Genomic DNA, 22179 nt, shown 5'->3' on the forward strand with positions numbered 1-22179 from the left:
TAGAGCTAATGATGGTACGACAGAGGGAGTGGCACAGGGGTTGATGAGGGAGTTTAGGACTTTGAACAAGGCCTGGGGTTTATTTGAATTTGTTGTGACTAGGTTAGAAATGTAAGTTGTTTTTGCAATTTTGACAGCCGTTTGGTAGATGGACAGAGCGCTGTGAAGGATTTGGAGGGAGACATGCAACCTGTCCTTCCTCCACTTCCTCTCGGCACATCTACATGCACATCTAAGAGTACGCGTGGATTCATTTAGCCAGGGTGTGGGGATGGGTTTTATGCATTTAGTTTTAAAAGGTGCTACAGTATTTAAAATATCGGTGCATGACTCGTTGAACATGGAGAGATAGTCATCGATATTTGGGACACTGTTTGCATTTAAGACACATATTGGGGAGCTGGAGAAGGCATCAGAAAAGTGGGCAGCAGTGTCAGAGGTAAACGTGCAGGATTCTTTTGTAGGTACATGAGGGGAAATAGCAGAGCAAGGGATTTTAGTGGAGAAAACAATAGGTGAGTGGTCAGAAAAAGCAGCAGCACATATATCAATTATATTGACAGATAGTCCAAATGACAGGACGAGATCAAGTGTGTCCTTTTTCATGCGTTGGTGCTGTGACAGATTGGGTGAAGTTGAAAGAGTCAATGAGATTTAGGAAATCTCGCGACAGGGGATGTGATTCGCAACACACATGGATATTAAAATCGCCGCATAGGAGAATGTGATCGTATCTAACCATCAGTCCGGAGAGGAAGTCCATGAAGTCATTTAAAAAGTCCTTATTGTATTTAGACAAGACATTGACAAACAAATTACAACTAAGGACAATGAAGGACAACAACGAATACACATGACAAGGGAAATGGGGGGGCAGAGAGGGGAGTAAGTAAAGTAGTGGGTGAGGAGGGGGATTGAGAGAAGGGTGGGTTATGGAGTGGATGGCTCACAGGTCAATCTCCTATGATTAGGAGCCTAGATTATCCACAAGCAATTCCCAGGTGTTATTAAATTGTGAGACTTCGATGTGATCCACGTTTGAGATTGTTTCCTGTGATATGTAATTTGAGAGAAGGCCCAGCCCAACCATTGCCCAGTATTCAAATTTCTTCTTGTCTTCCAGTTTAAGAGGATAGTTTTCTTGGCAACAGCTAGAGAAACGAGTAGGGGTTTGGTGTTCTGGACTAATACATTTATAGCAGTAGTATCCCCAAGTAGACAGAGGGAGGGGGAGAGAGGAATGCTGCAGCTCATGACCCGGGATAGTGTATTGATGACGGAATTCCAGAAGTCTTGAACAGGTGGGCAGAGCCAGGTGGCATGGAAATAGTTGTCTGGGGTGTTGAGGGTGCAATGGGAGCATACATCTGTGCTTGCAAATCCCATTTGAAACATCCTGTGCTGTGTGATATGTACTCTGTGTAACACCTTATATTGGATTAATTGAAGGTTAGTGTTGTTAGTCATTGTGAATGTGTTGGTGCAAATTTGTTCCCAGGATTGGGAGAGAAAGCCAAGTCCTGTTCCCATTTTGTGAAGGGGAGATGGAATGTAGTGTCTGCGCTTGCCAGTATTTTGTATATTTTTGAAAATATTTTCTTCTGTGATGTTATTTTATTCATTGCTAATATAATTGGAGGTGGTTCAAGATCATTCTGTGTAGTGTTAATATTTTTTTTCTAAATTGATTTCAGCTGTAGAAATTCCCAATGCCGTATCCTTCAGTCAAATCTTGATAAGTGATTAGGCTGTTGTCTGTGAAGATGTGGTGAAGATGAGTAATGCCTTTTTGTTTCCAAGCTGGGAAGTATATGGGTGATTTGCCAAGTTGAAAGTCAGGGTTGTGCGAGATTGGGGTGTATTTACAGGGGGTTTGTGTGTTACCAGTGATTTTGTTGGCTTTCCACCAGGCTGTCAGAGTTTGTGGAAATGACTGTATTCCTAAAACAAGAGTGATGTTTTATGCTTGTGCTAAAGAATGGCAGATCTTGTGGTGAGATTTCCATGCACACGTCCTTCTCAATGTCTTCCCAGGGGTTGTATTGTTGGGTAGGGTGAATCCATTTGTAGATGTATATTAATTGGTTGGCCAGATAATAGTTGAGAAAGTTAGGTGCTTCAAGTCCTCCTTGGTTTTTGTTTTTTTGAAGGGTGGTTAAATTAATTCTTGCTTTTTTATTCTTCCAGTAAAACTTAGTAATGGTGGAGTCCAGGGAGTTGAACCAATTGGTGGTAGGCTGGGTTGGGATCATAGTGAATAGATCATTTATTTTTGGGAGAATTTACATTTTGACAGTTGATATTCTACCTATTAGTGAGAGTGGTAAGTTTAGCCATCTTTGTGTGTCGTCTTCTATTGTTTTTAACAGTGGGATGAAATTGAGTTGAAATAACTCTGACAGTCTGGGTGAAATGTTGATTCCTAGATATCTGATATTCCCTGAGGGGAAGGGGAAGGATGGGCTCTGAGCTGCAGGACTCCTATCACCCCCCCACAATGGCAAGATGATTGACTTCGACCAATTTATAGCGTAGTCTGATATTTTAGAGAAGGAGTCTATGAGTTTGGTAGTTGCTTGTAGTGAATTGGTTGGTTCCTGTAGGTATAACAACACATCGTCTGCATAGAGGCTGATCTTATGGTGAGTATTGTGTGTAATGATTCCTTTGATATCATCATTTTGTCTGATTGCTGCTGCGAGAGCTTCAATAAAAAGGGCAAAAAGAGAGGGGGAGAGTGGACATCCCAACATTGTTTATTTTTTTAATAAATCATAGTGGTTAAAAAATTTGGGTTGCGACTTAATGACTAAGGAAAATGTTGGGTCCCGAGGCTAGACCAGTTGAGAACCACTGAACTATACTATACACAAACATAGTTGTGTTTTTTAAAGTGACCATCCCTTCACAGCCACTGTAGCACCAAGAGACACATCCCTCACATCCCTTCACAGACACATCGCGCACTATGGACTTGCCAACAATCAGTGTGGCACAAGCTGGATCAGCAACAGCCACGGCACCCCTGACAGAGTTACGCACAAATCCCACCAGGCGCGGGTGCAAGGCATCACGGCCCAGGCACACCAGCCGCGAGCGAAGGCTGGCGGGCGACCAGCGCTTCACTTTCGCTCCTATGTTAACAGACGTAGCTGTGCCCACCGGCCGCACGCGGGCGCGCGGCTCGTGGGCTGGAAGCTATTGTTTTCACTTTGGTTGGATTCAGAGGCGTGCGCCACGTGCATTTTCACAGAAATACACTTATTATCTGCATTATTACCACACATAGATGTTGTTCAACCAGCTAATGTGTCTGTATCTTTCCCAATACAAATAAACCATACTATACTTTTTCAGGAGTCACACTGATTTAATCATTCTAAAATGAATTCTAACATTCTAATTAATTGTATAATAACTGATTATACAAATTGGACAATAGAACACTGGAACTGGAAATCTTAAAAAAAAAATCTTCAAACAGGGACTGACTTTGCATAATAGACTAGGCATTTACAGCTATTTAGGGCAGTCTTAAATACTTTGAAGCTTCGAAGCTTCGTTCGATGGCACGAGCTTCAAACATAAAAAAATAAATCGAAGTTTAAAAAAAATATATATATATATATATTTTTTTTTTTTATCTTGCTCCTCTATTCCAATGAAACGAAAGTAAGCGGCACCTTCCCGCCTCCATTCCAATGAAACGAAAGTAAGCGGCGCCTTCCCGCATCCATTCCAATGAAACGAAAGTAAGCGGCGCCTCGACTCTACCTCTCTACAACAAGCATGTGGAGATTATCTGTGTTGAAAACAACAAGGACATGTGCAGCAGACATGTCGACGAAGAAGCGAAGCAATGCCGTTTATTATTTAAGACTATGTCGGACAGATTTGTGTTCATTGTGCTGCTTTTTTAAAGTGTCCCGACCCATATAAAAATATGTCTTAATAAAACATGCTTAATTAAGTCGAATTCTGCCTTTGTCTCTATCAACTATATATAAATATTTATATAATTGTTTGCTTGATAGACGAAGGTTGCAACATAATTATGTAATGTCATGTCGTTGGCTGTGAGAGCAGCCCCACTGCACCCAGGCAGCGCAGCCGAGTGAAACCTTGTTGGCTGCGTCACAGTCACGAAAGGGGCTACTTAATTAATTAATCCAATCCACTTTATTTATAGAGCACATTTAAAAACAACAAAGTTTACCAAAGTACTGTACAAGTCCCACAACATAAGATAAAAAAAAAAGAATAATAAATAAAAGAATATTATAATTAATATATATTTTTTTCTTTATTTTTTTGAAGCTTCGAATTAAAATCAAAGCTCGGCCCCGAAGCTTCGATTGCCAAAAAAAGCTTTGAAGGTCAGCCCTACAGCTATTGCAATGTAAATGTGCCTTCCTCCGCTCTGAAGTCGGACTTGTTGTGGATGGCCACGCGCGTTGTCCTCGCACGAAACCCGCGAGTGCTTGCGCCCGCGCCTGGTGGAATTTGTGCATTATGGGTGCAATCACCATAACCAGCAGCAGCACCAACACCATCAGCAGCCCCCCTGTCAGTGGAAACAGTAGCTGCTGCACCAGGGGCGACAACAGGGACCCCCGACTGAACCCGTATATCATCATATACACTGAAACATATATCAATAGCGCAGATTGATTGATTGATTGATTGAAAACTTTATTAACAGATTGCAGAATGGGTACAATACAGTACAGCTCAATACACACAATTGTTAAGGTGATGCAGACCAGAGAAAGACTTTCGTCTTGTTTACATCAGGGTCCCCCATTTTCAATTCATCAGGACATATATGACATACATGACATACAGATAGACAGTACTGCTACATCTATACATTTATGACATACCAGATTTGCAAATACAGTACTGTTTGTGATACAAAAAGAGTCAAGAAAAGGGAGCATATACATTTGACGTAGAAACTGTACATTGGAGGAGGTTGGGTGGGGGGGGGTTGGGTACATTGGGATATTGACAACCATACTGGGTAATTTACATTAGAGGTGGTTGGGGGGGGGGGGGGGAGAAACACTGTATAAACAAGCAAAACTGTACATTGGGGGGGGGGGGGGGGGACACTGTACAAACAAGCACAATTGTACATTGGGATATTGACAAAACCATACTAGGTAAATTACTGTACATTGGAGGGGGTTGGGTTAGGACATTTACAGGGGCCAGTTTCGAATTGCAGTCTCCCGTAGGTGTCCCTTGAGAGTGGTTTTGAAAGTGAAAGTGAAAGTGAAAGTGAAAGATAATCTAATGTCCGAAAACCAAATCACGTATAATTAACGTAGGGAGCCGGGAGCTAGGTAGCAAAAGGCAGTCAGCGTCCACCGGGTGAGGGTCAAAACTAATATCACCAGTGCAACAATCCAAATTCAGGTTTAATTAGAGAAAACAGTCGATAGCCACAAATGAGAACACATTTGTATGTATTTAAATGTGAATTATTAATGAATGAATTAATTAAATTAATTATTGTCCAGTGATCCCAAAAGAATGGTCTATGTGTCTATGTCTATACTGTTCAGTAAAGATAATGGATTGGATCGGTGGGTTTAAGACTCGGTCGGTCTACACAGGATATTTTTTTTTGTCATTGTCACCTTGAATCAAAACTAAGCTTCAAGAATCAAACCTTGAGACTCCAGGGACAGTGTGGATGAAAGTGCACGGACAGGTCATCAGACTTCATGTGGTATCAAACAAATCCCGATAAACTAGACTATTTTGGGGCGAATAAAGTGATTAAAAAAAATGAAGTCATTATGGCTATTTTATGAAATAGTTAATCAATAGAACATGTTTTCTGAACATTGTGAGAAAGGTTCCTCTCCTCCACAGGGGACTGCGTGGTGCAATGCCGGCTAAAGACAAACAAACTTAATAGTCTATTTGCCATCCCATAGAGCCCCATTGTGAACCCGGAAATTTCGGAACCACCAAAGTTGTATGATGGATATGGATAGTACGGGTCCCCAGCATTCAGAAACTGCCGGATGCTAAGTTGTAAATGTTGGGCAACTTTTCTAAAGCTGAGGAGAGGCAGGGTCGAAGAGTGGAATAGATAATTTCCTCGCAGGGCGCTTATTGCCCCCCGTAGCCACCTTCACCCATGGACAGCTAACGGGAGAAACCTCAGCCTCCGGCAGCTCCAGGCAGGCTAGCCGAGAGGAAAGTTCAGTCTGTCGTGCTAGGAGATCAACAATGAGTTGTTCAATAGATTTCAACTCTAATCTAATTGAAGCAACATCAGCAGACGGAGCCATTACTCCCTAGATGGATAATAAGCTTCCTGAAACTTTCTGAACCTGTTTAAAATTGGAATACACAGTAGAATATACAGTAGATCTAATTCACTCCAGTGTTTGCAAATCTTAACAATGTAAGCAAACCTTGTACAGCCACAGAACACAGCAAATACAATTAAAATGTCTCTCTATTGTCTAGTATTAGTCCTTGTATCAAGAGCTCAGTCAAATCTATTGAGAGTATAGCTGGTATCCTGGTGCTGGCCTGGTGGCTGGTAGTCTGGGACTGGCCTGGTGGTGGTGGCTGGTAGCTGGTATCCTGGTGCTGGCCTGGTGGCTGGTAGTCTGGGACTGGCCTGGTGGTGGTGGCTGGTAGCTGGTATCCTGGTGCTGGCCTGGTGGCTGGTAGTCTGGGACTGGCCTGGTGGTGGTGGCTGGTAGCTGGTATCCTGGTGCTGGCCTGGTGGCTGGTAGCCGGTAGCCTGGGGCTGGCCTGGTGGTGGTGGCCGGTAACCGGTATCCTGGTGTAGGGCCTGGCTGGTGGAAGCTCAGCTACAGGCCACAGTCCACAGAGCAAGTAAAAGCTCCAAAAAAGTCCACAAATCGGCAAATGGAAAATGATAAGATGAAATGATGGCTACTACATACTAAAGGTAAAAAGGTATTTTTTTAAATTAATGTTTAAAAGTACCAAAAATCAACAAAGAAATACCAAACACTAACAAACATTCAGCACAGACAATGTGGATGCAGCCAGAGAGAAGACCTGTAGTGTTACTGCTCTGCCATGTGAATAATAAACCACGCCAGTTAAGGCTCAAGATAGAAACCATGCCTCTTGACCACATTATTGTCGCCCTATAGCCGAATTCTGTTAACAGGTTATGGGCCCAGATAACACCAGGGCGAAATAATAAGGGTACTGTAGCAAGCTTAGCTAAAGTATATGCTAGGTTAGCGCCGGGAGCACCGCGTGGCTAGACGCTAGGCCAACAAGAGCTAAAGCTAAGCCTACCACCAACGAAGAGGATGGAAAACAAGGGAAGGGGCAAATGGCCCTCATTCAATGGAAAAGCAGAGGACTATGAGCTCTGGGAAGAGCGCATGCTATGCTGCATGCAAGGTGCGGGACTGAAGGAGACGATCCTGGCAGCCCCCACGGGAGAACTGACGGCGGAAGAGCAAGCCCTGGACGACCAGCGTAACGCAGACGCGTACTGTGAGTTAGCGCCACTGCTCGACGACACCAGCCTGGGGCTGATATTCCGCGACACTAAAGACAGAGGCAGAGAAAGCCTGGAGGTGTTGAGAGAGCATTACATCGGGCGAGGAAGACCCAGAGTCGTGGCCCTCTACATAGCACTAACGGCCCTGAGGAAGGGGCCCACCGAGACTGTGACCGAATACATCAACAGAGCGGAGCAGATCACAACGCCATTGAGGAGTGCCGGAGAAGCACCAAGCGATGGGCTAATGATGGCGATGATGATGAGAGGACTACCGGAGCTGTACAAACCGTTCAGACTCCTGGTAACACACATGACGTTGGGACAGTTCAAGGCTAAGTTAAGGAACTTCGAGGCCTCAGAAGATACCCACCCAGCCGCCGCGGAGGCGGGAGAGAGGGTGCTAAAGGCCCGAGCGACGCCAAGGGAGAAGACCAGGACCACGACGGAACTGGCGTGTTGGCGATGCGGAGAGAAAGGCCATCGGAGAAGCGACTGCACAAAGACTGTCTAGTGTAGCTTCTGCAAATCCACGGGGCACACAGACAGAGTGTGCATGAAGAAACACGACCAGAGCGCGCGATACGCGCATGGGCAAGATGACGGCCATGGACGAGACGGCGGCCATGGACGAGACAGAGGCCACGGACAAAATGGTGGCTACGGACAAGATGGCGGCTACGGACAAGAAGGCGGCTGTGGACAGGATGACGACAGCGGACACGATGGCGGCGACGGTCGACGTGAGACGGATCGAGACGACACCCGAAGAATAACGGGACAAGAAGACTGCGCTTTCGGGGCGCGGACGGCGTGCACCGCCGGACCGGCCCAGCTGCAGCGAGCCCAGAGAAGGGGACTGATCGTGGACACAGGTGCGTTGTCCCATGTCATCAACGACAGGAGTCGGTTCAAGAACTTTGACGACACTTTCCACCCGGAGAGGCACAGCATGGAGCTGGCAGATGGGAGACGCACCTACGGATTGGCGCAAGAGAGAGGAGACGCACAGGTATGCCTCACAGACAGTAAAGGGCGCCGGCGTACGGTGACGTTAAAGAACGCTCTCTACGTACCATCGTTCCCACAAGGACTATTCTCTGTAATAGCTGCTACTGCAAGCGGTGCCAAGGTATTCTTCGATAAAGGTAAACATTTCCTTGTAGAACCTGACGGTATACAGTTTGACATAAAGATGTACCAGAAAATATATTATCTGCAAACGGAGTGTAATGACAACAACAAGTGTAATGATAATAATGATATGTGTAGCGTGACGGCCAGTCACGATATTCAGACATGGCACGAGCTTATGGGTCATTGTAATTACGAGGATTTACTGAAACTGCAAGTAGTGTCAGAAGGCATGCACATTGAAGGAGAAAAGCGTAGACCTGACAAAAATTTTGCAGAGTGCAAAACGGGGAAGTTTACTCAACCGAGATACAGGGTACCACTTGCATTAGTTGACACGGACCTAGCCGGCCCAGTAAGCAACGAGTCCATAGGAGGCTTTGGATATGTACTGTCTTTTACAGATGTGTGCACAGGGGCAGTGTTTGTTTACTTTCTCAAAGCAAAGAGTGACACACCCCAGGCCACGGAGAGATTCCTGGCAGACATAGCCCCTTATGGTAACGTAGGATGCTTGAGGTCCGACAACGAAACCGAGTTCACAAACAGAGAGTTCCAATCACCGTTGAGAAGGTATAAGATAAGACAGGAGACGTCACGTCCATATCCCCCACACTAGAACGGGGTGGCAGAGAGGGAATGGCATAACCTTTTCGAAATGGTTTTGCTTTACTTAACACTTTCGCGGCCACTTGGATGCGTCTAAAATCACTCTAAACTGCCAGCATTTCTAAACAGACTTGCATAGTCTGTGGGGCTGTTTGTAGAGCTAAATCTATACTTTATAGTATTGCTATCTGTCCATTCTCATTGTCAATTGACACCATAAACCGTCCCTTCAAAATGGCTTAAAGAAATTATTATTTTCATTAATACGTTCTCATTTTATAGCATCTTGAATATAAGCGTTATAAAGGATTTCGGCTGGGATATTTCCTGGAAGGCGAGATACAGGCCGCTAAGCTACTAACGTTAAATCCAATGGCATTTCGGATATACAGAAGCTACAGTTAAAACTCAAACTGCATATGATCGGTATGATGGTCTAGGGCTGGGCGATATAACGATAACGATAAATATTGCGATATGTTTTAATAATCAATATCGAATATCGGAAAAAATATATATATAGACAAATCGATTTATTTTGTTTTATTTTTTTTGACCTGCAACAGGGCAGTTTTAAAACCAGAGACAGTGGACAGACTTGTCTTTCTTGCCTGCAACTTAAAGTAATGGCTTTGCTTGTCCAAATGACAATACTGACCAAATTGAGATTTATTTTTCTCTTGTCCATTTATTTTGTTTGCTTTCTAATTTAAAATACAGTTTGAAACCGTCTGTACACAGTAGGCTATGTGTGCTAGCAGAGCTAGACTCCAGTCACGAGTCACGGTGCACATGTGCGGTGGTTTGTCCACCAAAAAAGGGCCAAAAGATTGAAAATAAACTAGCAGAGCCAGAACTGTTCAACTCCCCTGGAGCCACAGCCAACAGAGAAGCCGGTTTACTTTCGCTTTTAAACCAGCTGCAGCCTGAGAACTGGAGTGTGAGGGGATGTAACACTAAAGATGGCGGCAACAACAAAGAATAGCTGCAAAATAAACATACATCTGTTGTTTAAAAAAAAAATATATATATATATATATATATATATATATATATATATATATATATATATATATATATATTTTTTTTTTTTTTACTTATAACAATTTCGATAATTATCGATATCGTGAAATATGATAACATTATCATATCGTTATTGCGATATGATTTTTTGCCATATCGCCCAGCCCTATGATGGTCCACCGTGAATGCACGAAAGGGGGGGGGGGCGGGGGACGTCGTTTCTGATTATTGATTACCAATAACCGCGTTAGCCTCAGTAACCACATTCGCTGATCGGTGGATGGCTATTAGGCTTGGGCGGTATAATTTTTTTCATACCGTCATACCTTGCTGACATAATACCCCGGTATACAGTATATGACGGTATGACTTTCATTTTCATCAGGGGGGGGGGGGGGCTAACAATATACTTGTTATCACCATACATAACGCTTATATTGAAACACGTTGACTTTAGGGCCGTTCTTTCTACCTAAAAGTGCACTTTCTAAAATTTCGAACCTAAATTCCTTAGCAACCCGTGTTACCAAGTAAACAAATCACGGAACGATGGCCAGTTAGCCCGCGACAGCCTAGTACTAGTAACGTTAGCTCCCGGAACGATGGCCAGTTAGCCCGCACCAGCCTAGTACTAGTAACGTTAGCTCCCGGAACGATGGCCAGTTAGCCCGCACCAGCCTAGTACTAGTAACGTTAGCTCCCGGAACGATGGCCAGTTAGCTCGCACCAGCCTAGTACTAGTAACGTTAGCTCCCGGAACAATGGCCAGTTAGCCCGCACCAGCCTACTACTACTAACGTTAGCTCCCGGAACGATGGCCAGTTAGCCTGCACCAGCCTACTGCTACTAACGTTAGCTCCCGGAACGATGGCCAGTTAGCCCGCACCAGCCTACTACTACTAACGTTAGCTCCCGGAACGATGGCCAGTTAGCCTGCACCAGCCTACTGCTACTAACGTTAGCTCCAGGAACGATGGCCAGTTAGCCCGCACCAGCCTACTACTACTAACGTTAGCTCCCAGAACGATGGCCAGTTAGTCAGCACCAGCCTACTACTACTAACGTTAGCTCCCAGAACAATGGCCAGTTAGCCCGTACCAGCCTACTACTACTAACGTTAGCTCCCAGAACGATGGCCAGTTAGCCTGCACCAGCCTACTACTACTAACGTTAGCTCTCAGAACGATGGCCATTTAACCCGCACCAGCCAGGTACCAACGCTAGCTCACAGAACGATGGCCACGTAACCCTCTGCTGGCACGTGCTGTGCACTACAATCAACTCTGTGTCAGTGTAATAGCAGTCTGTGACGTCACGGTATTGAGAATCATGCCGGCAGGATTTCTAAATATCCTGGTATACCGTCATACCACCCAAGGCTAATGGCTATCATAACAAGCCCTGATCAGCATGTAATTTACGTGAAAAAGATATTACCGTGGGCCGGTTGGATCCCTAAAATGATTTCCCAGTCATCGATCGCCATCTCGTAGATCGATATGTCCATTGGCTGATGATATATTCCTTTACTGCACACTGAAATCTGCGTCCCAAAACGTATTCCAAGCTACAGGCTGCACATCCAGAATCCAGCTAACTGAAAACTACATTGAAAGTTAAAAAAAATAGTGCACCGTTCTGCCACAGGGCACACTGCATTATCGAGACAGCGCCCCTAAGAGGATCTGGCCGGTAATGCACTTTTCAGAATTCGAAGAGGAGGGTAGATCTGCAGTGCAGCTCGTGACATCGAGTAGGTTATTATAATGGAATAAAAACCAAAACAACCTTGCCACGGACATGTCCGTGGTTGGTCCTCAACCGTTGGATTCGAAACACGGATTTATCCGTGGTCGGGCGGGATTGTGTTAATGTAGAATTGTGTGATAGAAGATCTGAGGCAGAGAAAGAGACCCAAAAGGTAATGCAAATACCAGTCAAGTTCATGTAGGATACCAATAACATGGGAAATACATGTTTTCATTGGAATAATGAACAGCCCGTCCAAAATGTACATCCTGGCAATGTATCCATATTGCTCTGTAATGTAGAGTGTGTGGTAGTGCAGAGATGGAGGATACAAATAGTGCATTCTTCTTTTGTTAATTTCAGATTGACATGTCAAGGAAGAAATGCCTATTCAAGCCCTGTGACGGCAAGGACAATGACTTCAAGACACCTGGACCAAAGGGCATTACAGCTTTGCTTCAGAGGAGTGAAGAGCTTGACGATTCAGCTACAACTGAGACTTTATCAAACATCATTGCTACCCATGGTGTGTCAGCCTCAGCCTCTGTAGTTTGTCACAAATCATGTTATAGCTCTAAGTCTAGAAATGCAACCAAACGCAAGCTCAGCTCATCTGATGGTCAGCTAGGGAAACGTATGTCTCGTTCTCATGCCTTTGAGTTTTCTAAACAATGTCTGTTTTGTGGTATCATTTGCGAACCCAAAGACACCAAACACCCTGATAGATGGAAGCCAGTGAAACAATGCTGGACTGTTGAGAGACCAGGAATGCCATCCTTCAAAAACATCATCTTGTCTAAATGTGATGAGCGCCAGGATCAATGGGCTGAGGAAGTGGCTCTACGGGTAAAGTGAGATGACTTCAAGTGCTACGATGACTTCAAGAGAGTTTCCTCAAGTGGAAGTTCCCAGTGCAGACTGTTTGATAGCTGTTTAGCTGCTGTCATTGACCACATGAATGCAGACAAGTCATCAACCTGGACAGTGTCAGAGTTACATGATATATATGTAGCCAACTCCGGGCACCTCTGCAGTAAGCAGATGCTATCTAACTTGTGTGACTTTTATGGTGATGCTGTAGCTGTCATGAGGGTGGAAGGGTGCCAGACTATTGTTGGTTTTAGACATTCCATGAGTAAGTCACTCAAACTGGTAAAACGAGCTAAAACCACTGCCGCTGATGAAGTTATCACCAAGCTTGTGAAGAGAGTGCAAGATGAGGTGCAGAATATTCCCTTGCACCGTGAATATGACCGTGGCAGCTTCCAACATGACAAGATCATTGATGAATTTGATTGAACATTTTATTAACAGATTGCAGAATGGGTACAATACAGTACAGCTCAATACACACAATTGTTAAGGCGATGCAGACCAGAGAAAGATTCATCATAACATATATGACATACACATGACATACAGATAGACAGTACTGCTACATCTATACATTTACTAGATAGATTTACAAATACAGTACTGTTTGTGATACAAAAAGACTAAGAAAGAGAGTATACATTTGACGAAGAAACTGTACATTGGAGGAGGTTGGGTAGGTGGGGTGGAGGGGAGGGGGGGGTTGGGTAGGTGGGGTGGGGGGGGGGCAAACTGTACATTGGAGGTGGTTTGGTGGGTGGGGTGGAGGGGGGTTTGGGTAGGTGGGGTGGGGGGGGGCAAACTGTACATTGGATTATTGACGAAACCTTACTTGGTCCCAAAAAGAGGGTCTTGTGTATTATTGGGTTAGGTCATTTACTGTACATTGGAGGGGGTTGAGTTTCGAATTGCAGTCTTCCGTAGGTGCTCTTTGAGAGTGGTTTTGAAAGTGGGTAGTGATTCACATTCCTTTACAGCTGTGGGTAGGGCGTTCCACATTGATGTGGCATAATTGTGAAACGTGTTTAGTCCCTTGTTTGAGCCGAATCTGGGTTTAACATGATTTGTGGAGCTCCCTCTGGTGTTGTGGTTGTGGTATTCACTGACCTTTGAGACATATTTTGACATGTACAAGCCACAAGTCCATCCCTTTTGAAGTTTGTCTCCTGTCTGGTATCAAAGGAAGGAAAAGTGACCAAACCATCACTTACACTCGCTCAGTGCATCCAGCAGCACATCAGTGGGAGCGGGAATCAGACAACCCTGGGGCTTGCCGTAAGCGCAGAGCTGGTCAAGCATGGCATTGTCACCACCTACGATGAAGTCATACGGTTCCGGAAGTCAAAATATGCTTCAGAGGACCCAGAGAAGAATCTACGCACAGTTGGCTTGGAGAGGCAGATTGGCCCCATCCACAGTTGGGGTGACAATTTTGATCTTGTGGTCTTCACACCGAATGGTCGCCGCACGACTCATGCCATGGCCACTCAGTTTGTGCAGAATCCTGCAGGTATTCTGTTCCCTGGAGGAGCCACTGCTGGTGGTGGGGTCATGTCACTAAAACGACCTCGTCTGACAAAGCTTGACACTGGGAAACTCTGTCTGGCTCACAAGAGCAGTTTTGTGAACGAACATTACACAGGCCCCAAGAAGATGACGCTCTGAAAGAAGTCCCAAGAACTGATGCTATCCAAGATGCCAATGCCATCACACAGAGTGTGTCAAGAGCACAGAAGAAGGATGCTGCTTGGCTCTCGCAGCTCCACTCTTCCCCTCTTCCCCTGGACTGGTCAGCATACAATGCTGTGCAAGATTGCAGTGATGATAACAGAGCTCCAAAACTGAAGACCATAAGTGTCTTTGGACCACTACTTGACTCCCCACCTGCGCACCCTGATACAGTGCTTAGTACTATGGCCTACTTAGACACATCACTCAAGTAACTCTGTATGAGCCAAAGCCATATAACGTTTGATATGCAGCTGTATGTGGTCGTTTGCCTCATCAAGTGGAGTGATCCGAAGCGATGGCCTTCAGTGACTCTCAGACCTAGGATGATGCACACACTCATGTCATTCATCGGCTCAATCAGAAAACTGAAGAGAAGAAGCGCATATTGTTATGTTGTGGCTTATATGCTTGAGTAATGTAAATACCTTTCTTTTGTTATTTCTGTTTTATTAAGCTATGTTATTGTATTAAGGAACGCAGTTTGACCAGTTTTAGTGTTTTTCCAATTTGCTGTGATGTTACAGGTAGTAAATAAAAGAGCGGATGCCCTTCACATCTGAGTCTTTGTCTTTTTTTTATCTACTTTTTCTCCCCATTTTTCTATTTTTCCCCCTTCCCCAATTTCGTATAGTCCAATTCTACCCTCTCCTGTCTCGAACGTTGTTAGGCCATGCCTCCCACAAGCCGGCTGCAATGTGGACGAAGCCTTGCATCACGTGTCCCCTCCGGTACTCGAGGAGGCAGCCGTCGCATCTTTTCACCTGCACAGCGCGATCTCTCATCGGCGAGGGTCTGCATGGGAGGCTCATGCCGCCCCCGTCGCTTCCTGATTCTACTGTGCAGGCGCACCAACCGACCTGTGGGAGTCGCTGTCCACAGCGTCCGATCCCCACCCACCAGCTTCCCACCCCCTAATACTGCCAATTGTATTAGTATGAACGACCAGCCAAGCTGGTAGCAATGCTGAGAGCTGGGCTCGAACCCAGCATATCCTGCGTTGGTGGCGAGCGCCTTGCCCACTGTGCCACCTAGCCGCCCAGTCTTTGTCTTGACAACGCAGATCTTTATACACCTGCCTATCTACTGTACTATGACAATATGACATTACCATAGGAACTATTTGGAGTCAGTAGAGATATTGTGAATACATAATGTCTGTGCTGTCCAAATGTAATAATTTCAGTGTCCTCTAAAACTTTCTAATTGACTTAATATGCACCAAAATTGCACCAAAATGAGTTGAAATATGGTAAATATAGCAATTTCGAAACTCTTTAGTATCAGCAATGGATTCAGCATCCCGAATAACCCTCCAACATTGTTGAAATTGATCAAGTAGTTTCTGAGATTTGTCCATGTAGTGACCCATACTATCCATATCTATCATAAAAGTTTGGTGGTTCCAAAATGTCCGGGTTCATTGTGTTGGCAAATAGACTATAACCAAGTCATATTATTCTAAATAGCATCTAATAATAGATGGCCACATACTGTATGAGTTTTCCTAGAGAGAGGAGGAGAGGAGCATGACAGCCAGGTGCCCAAGGACCACAGCCCCTCCCTGGGGGTGGGGGGGGGGGGGGGGGTCTAGACCCAAGGTCCAGCCCTTGACTCACAGTCTGTCGCAATAATATATTCTCTCTCTCTCTCTCTCTCTCTCTCTCTCTCTCTCTCTCTCTCTCTCTCTCTCTCTCTCTCTCTCTCCCTCTCTCTCTCTCTCTCTCTCTCTCTCTCTCTCTCTCTCTGGCGCTCTCCCTCTCTCGCACACACACACACACACGCACACGCACGCACACACTCACACACACACACACACACACACACACACACACACACACACACACACACACACACACACACACACACACACACACACACACACACACACACACACACACACACACACACACACACACACACACACACACACACACACACACACACACACACACACACACACACACACACACACACACACACACACACACACACACACACACACACACACACACACACACACACACACACACACACACACACACACACACACACACACACACACACACACACACACACACACACACACACACACACACACACACACACACACACACACACACACACACACACACACACACACACACACACACACACACACACACACACACACACACACACACACACACTGTTTGTACCGGTATGGAACTATGGGTGCACACATACACACTTGAATGATTCATGTCCACATGATTTACAGGCAAGAGACGTTAACATTGTAAATGGCGTTGTCACACACACACGCACGCACGCACGCACGCACACACACACACACACACACACACACACACACACACACACACACACACACACACACACACTTCTGTCCAATCTAACATGTCATTTGCTGTGTTGCTTTTATCCAAAGTACAATTTAAGTCGCAGTGGGAATCAAACTCCTGATCCTGGCAGTATTGGTGCCATGCTAAACCTGCCCTACTGTCATGTTCTACTGTCATGTATACCTGCCCTACTGTCATGTTCTACTGTCATGTATACCTGCCCTACTGTCACGTTCTACCTGCCTTAGTGTCATGTTCTACCTGCCCTACTGTCATGTTCTACCTGCCCTACTGTCACGTTCTACCTGCCTTAGTGTCATGTTCTACCTGCCCTACTGTCATGTTCTACCTGCCCTACTGTCACGTTCTACCTGCCTTAGTGTCATGTTCTACCTGCCCTACTGTCATGTCCCTCCCCTACTGTCACGTTCTACCTGCCCTACTGTCATGTTCTACCTGCTCTACTGTCATGTTCTACCTGCCCTACTGTCATGTTCTACCTGCCTTACTGTCACATTCTACCTGCCTTAGTGTCATGTTCTACCTGCCCTACTGTCATGTTCTACCTGCCCTACTGTTATGTTCTACCTGCCTTACTGTCATGTTCTACCTGCCCTACTTTGATGTTCTACTGTCATGTTCTACCTGCCCTACTGTCATGTTCTACTGTCATGTTCTACCTGCCCTACTGTCATGTTCTACCTGCCCTACTGTCACATTCTACTGTCATGTTCTACCTGCCCTACTGTCATGTTATACTGTCACGTTCTACCTGCTCTACTGTCATGTTCTACCGTCATGTTCTACCTGCCCTACTGTCACGTTCTACTGTCATGTTCTACCTGCCCTACTGTCACGTTCTACCTGCCCTACTGTCATGTTCTACCTGCCCTACTGTCATGTTCTACCTGCCCTACTGTCATGTTCTACTGTCATGTTCTACCTGCCCTACTTTCATTTTCTACCTGCCTTACTGTCATGTTCTACCTGCCCTACTGTCATGTTCTACCTGCCCTACTGTCATGTTCTACCTGCCCTACTGTCACGTGCTACCTGCCTTAGTGTCATGTTCTACCTGCCCTACTGTCACGTTCTACCTGCCTTAGTGTCATGTTCTACCTGCCCTAGTGTCATGTTCCTGCTCTACTGTCATGTTCTACCTGCCCTACTGTCACATTATACCTGCCTTACTGTCATGTTCTACCTGCCCTACTGTCACATTCTACCTGCTCTACTGTCATGTTCTACCTGCCTTACTGTCATGTTCTACCTGCCTTACTGTCATATTCTACCTGCCCTACTGTCACGTTCTACCTGCTCTACTGTCATGTTCTACCTGCCTTACTGTCATATTCTACCTGCCCTACTGTCACGTTCTACCTGCTCTACTGTCATGTTCTACTGTCATGTTCTACCTGCGTTACTGTCATGTTCTACTGTCACGTTCTACCTGCTCTACTGTCATGTTCTACTGTCACGTTATACCTGCTCTACTGTCATGTTCTACCTGCCCTACTGTCACGTTCTACCTGCCCTACTGTCATGTTCTACCTGCCTTACTGTCATGTTCTACCTGCCCTACTGTCATGTTCTACTGTCATGTTCTACTGTCATGTTCTACCTGCCTTACTGTCATGTTCTACCTGCCCTACTGTCATGTTCTACTGTCATGTTCTACCTGCCTTACTGTCATATTCTACCTGCCCTACTGTCATGTTCTACTGTCATGTTCTACCTGCCCTACTGTCACGTTCTACTGTCATGTTCTACCTGCCCTACTGTCATGTTCTACCTGCCCTACTGTCATGTTCTACTGTCATGTTCTACCTGCCCTACTGTCATGTCCTACTGTCATGTTCTACCTGCCCTACTGTCATGTTCTACCTGCCCTACTGTCACGTTCTACCTGCCCTACTGTCATGTTCTACCTGCCCTACTGTCACGTTCTACCTGCCCTACTGTCATATTCTACCTGCCCTACTGTCACGTTCTACCTGCCCTGCTGTCACGTTCTACTGTCATGTTCTACCTGCCCTACTGTCATGTTCTACTGTCATGTTCTACCTGCCCTACTGTCATGTTCTACCTGCCTTACTGTCATGTTCTACTGTCATGTTCTACCTGCCCTACTGTCATGTTCTACTGTCATGTTCTACCTGCCCTACTGTCATGTTCTACCTGCCCTACTGTCATGTTCTACAATCATGTTCTACTGTCATGTTCTACCTGCCCTACAGTCATGTTCTACGGTCATGTTCTACTGTCATGTTCTACCTGCCTTACTGTCATGTTCTACTGTCATGTTCTACTGTCATGTTCTACCTGCCCTACTGTCACGTTCTACCTGCCCTACTGTCACGTTCTACCTGCCCTACTGTCACGTTCTACCTGCCCTACTGTCATGTTCTACCTGCCCTACTGTCACGTTCTACCTGCCCTACTGTCACGTTCTACCTGCCCTACTGTCATGTTCTACCTGCCCTACTGTTACGTTCTACCTGCCCTACTGTCATATTCTACCTGCCCTACTGTCACGTTCTACCTGCCCTACTGTCATGTTCTACTGTCATGTTCTACCTGCCCTACTGTCATGTTCTACTGTCATGTTCTACCTGCCCTACTGTCATGTTCTACCTGCCCTACTGTCATGTTCTACGGTCATGTTCTACCTGCCCTACTGTCATGTTCTACTGTCATGTTCTACCTGCCCTACTGTCATGTTCTACCTGCCCTACTGTCATGTTCTACGGTCATGTTCTACTGTCATGTTCTACCTGCCCTACTGTCATGTTCTACGGTCATGTTCTACTGTCATGTTCTACCTGCCTTACTGGCATGTTCTACTGTCATGCACTACTCTACTCATGCACTATGTACTCTACTGTCATGCACTACTCTACTCATGCACTATGTACTCTACTCGTGCACTATGTATTCTATTTGTGCACTATGTATTCTACTCGTGCACTATGTATTCTATTTGTGCACTATGTATTCTACTTGTGCACTATGTACTCTACTCGTGCACTAGGTATTCTACTTGTGCACTATGTACTCTACTCGTGCACTATGTATTCTACTTGTGCACTATGTACTCTACTCGTGCACTATGTATTCTACTTGTGCACTATGTACTCTACTCGTGCACTATGTATTCTACTTGTGCATCATGTACTCTACTCGTGCACTATGTATTCTACTTGTGCACTATGTATTCTACTTGTGCACTATGTACTCTACTTGTGCACTATGTACTCTACTCGTGCACTATGTATTCTACTTGTGCACTATGTACTCTACTCGTGCACTATGTACTCTACTCGTGCACTATGTATTCTACTTGTGCACTATGTACTCTCTCATGCACTACTCTACTCATGCACTACTCTACTTGTGCACTATGTCTGCATGCACTACTCTACTTATTCACTACTCTACTCATGCACTACTCTACTCATGCACTACTCTACTCATGCACTACTCTACTCATGCACTACTCTACTCGTGCACTACTCTACTCATGCACTACTCTACTCATGCACTATGTACTCTACTGCCATGCACTACTCTACTCATGCACTACTCTACTCATGCACTACTCTACTCATGCACTATGTACTCTACTGTCATGTACTACTCTACTCATGCACTACTCTACTCATGCCCTACTCTACTCATGCACTATGTACTCTACTGTCATGCCCTACTCTACTCATGCACTACTCTACTCATGCACTAGTCTACGCATGCACTACTCTACTCATGCACTACTCTACTGCCATGCACTACTCTACTCATGCACTACTCTACTCATGCACTACTCTACTACTCTACTCATGCACTACTCTACTCATGCACTACTCTACTCAACTCATGCACTACTCTACTCATGCACTACTCTACTCATGCCCTACTCTACTCATGCACTACTCTACTCATGCACTACTCTACTCATGCACTACTCTACTCATGCACTACTCTACTCATGCCCTACTCTACTCGTGCACTAGCCTACTGTCATGATCTACTCTACTCATGCACTACTCTACTCATGCACTACTCTACTCATGCACTACTCTACTCATGCACTAGCCTACACTGAGCTGCACGGAATCACAGCCCCAGGGATCTCAGACTATTTACAACCACTACAAAGGCTTAGGGCTGTTACCTAATGTTACTGTACCTTGATGACTGACCTGATGTCACCAACACAGGATTAGAAACACAACGGCCAGGTTTGGATACACCTAATAATAAACTGGCAGGCGTTAGGAATCAGCTGAGCTTGCATAATAGACCCAATACTTCCACATGTCGCATGTTCAATCCCTCTCCTTAAAAAAAAAAAAAAAAAACACGGGATGTGCAAATCCTTTATTAGACTAAATATGATAGTCGCCAAGGCTTTTAGGGGGGGGGGAGCGTGTTGTGAATGTATTCAGCTCGAATAACTTTAATGGAGCAAAGCGGTAGGCTATTAGCCAGTTATCTTACCTTGGATTCGGGCAGAGCCGGTACCGTAGGCTGTCGTGGGAGGTCCCGACTTTGTGGCTCATTCTCCTTTTCGCTGATTTCCGTCATTCTGGATGAGAAAATCTATATTTCTATCTGCTGGTGTCAAATTGCTGCTTGAGCTAAAACTGTTTGATATGTCCAAAGCGAGGTGAAAATGATGAGGATGGGGGTGCGGAAAATTATTATTACATGTTTTAGTAAAAAAAAATTAATAAAAAATCGTGGACAATAAAAACGTTACAGTCTATGTGCGTTTAGTGCCAAGCCTTGTATTCCAATTTTTGCAACGCAATTCCGTCGCAAAGGTGCTCCAATCCCATTCACTTCTAGGACATTACTTCACGTTTAGTTAGCCCTGTCAGCCGGTTGATATTATACAAAACAGTATGACATTCAAAGTAGCCTATCCGGTACTAGGCTAAATGAATAACAGACACTAGTAGTATGCTGTCAGTCTATCCGCTGCGCTCCAGACTCGGATGCTCACAGTTCGATCCCTCTCCTCTCCGCTAGACACGCGCTTTTACACAAACTTTGATTTAGCCGAGAGAAGAGCTCGACTCGGCCTGATTGGCCCACACGGTTTACAATATGCTAATACCGCGTGTAGTAGCTTGTCGGTTAGTGGCTGAAGAGATGGTGACGGGCCGGCACCGGGGTGGGTGGTACAAAAGGGCGCAGGTGCGT

General features: G+C 45.3%; 1 protein-coding gene across 1 annotated transcript in view; it reads right to left on the reverse strand.

The window, feature by feature from the left end:
- Window positions 1–21558, reverse strand: part of LOC311236030 (SH3 and cysteine-rich domain-containing protein 2-like) — a gene marked incomplete at both ends in the record, with an annotated part of 395651 nt that extends 374093 nt beyond the window's left edge. The window contains one exon of the mRNA XM_084323611.1: window positions 21472–21558. Within this exon, the coding sequence (XP_084179737.1) occupies window positions 21472–21558 (87 nt within the window). The remainder of the gene's footprint in view (window positions 1–21471) is intronic.
- Between the last annotated feature and the right edge of the window lie 621 nt (window positions 21559–22179).

This window comes from Notolepis coatsorum, assembly GCF_963971535.1.
Source record: "Notolepis coatsorum genome assembly, chromosome: 10".
NCBI lineage: Eukaryota > Metazoa > Chordata > Actinopteri > Aulopiformes > Paralepididae > Notolepis > Notolepis coatsorum.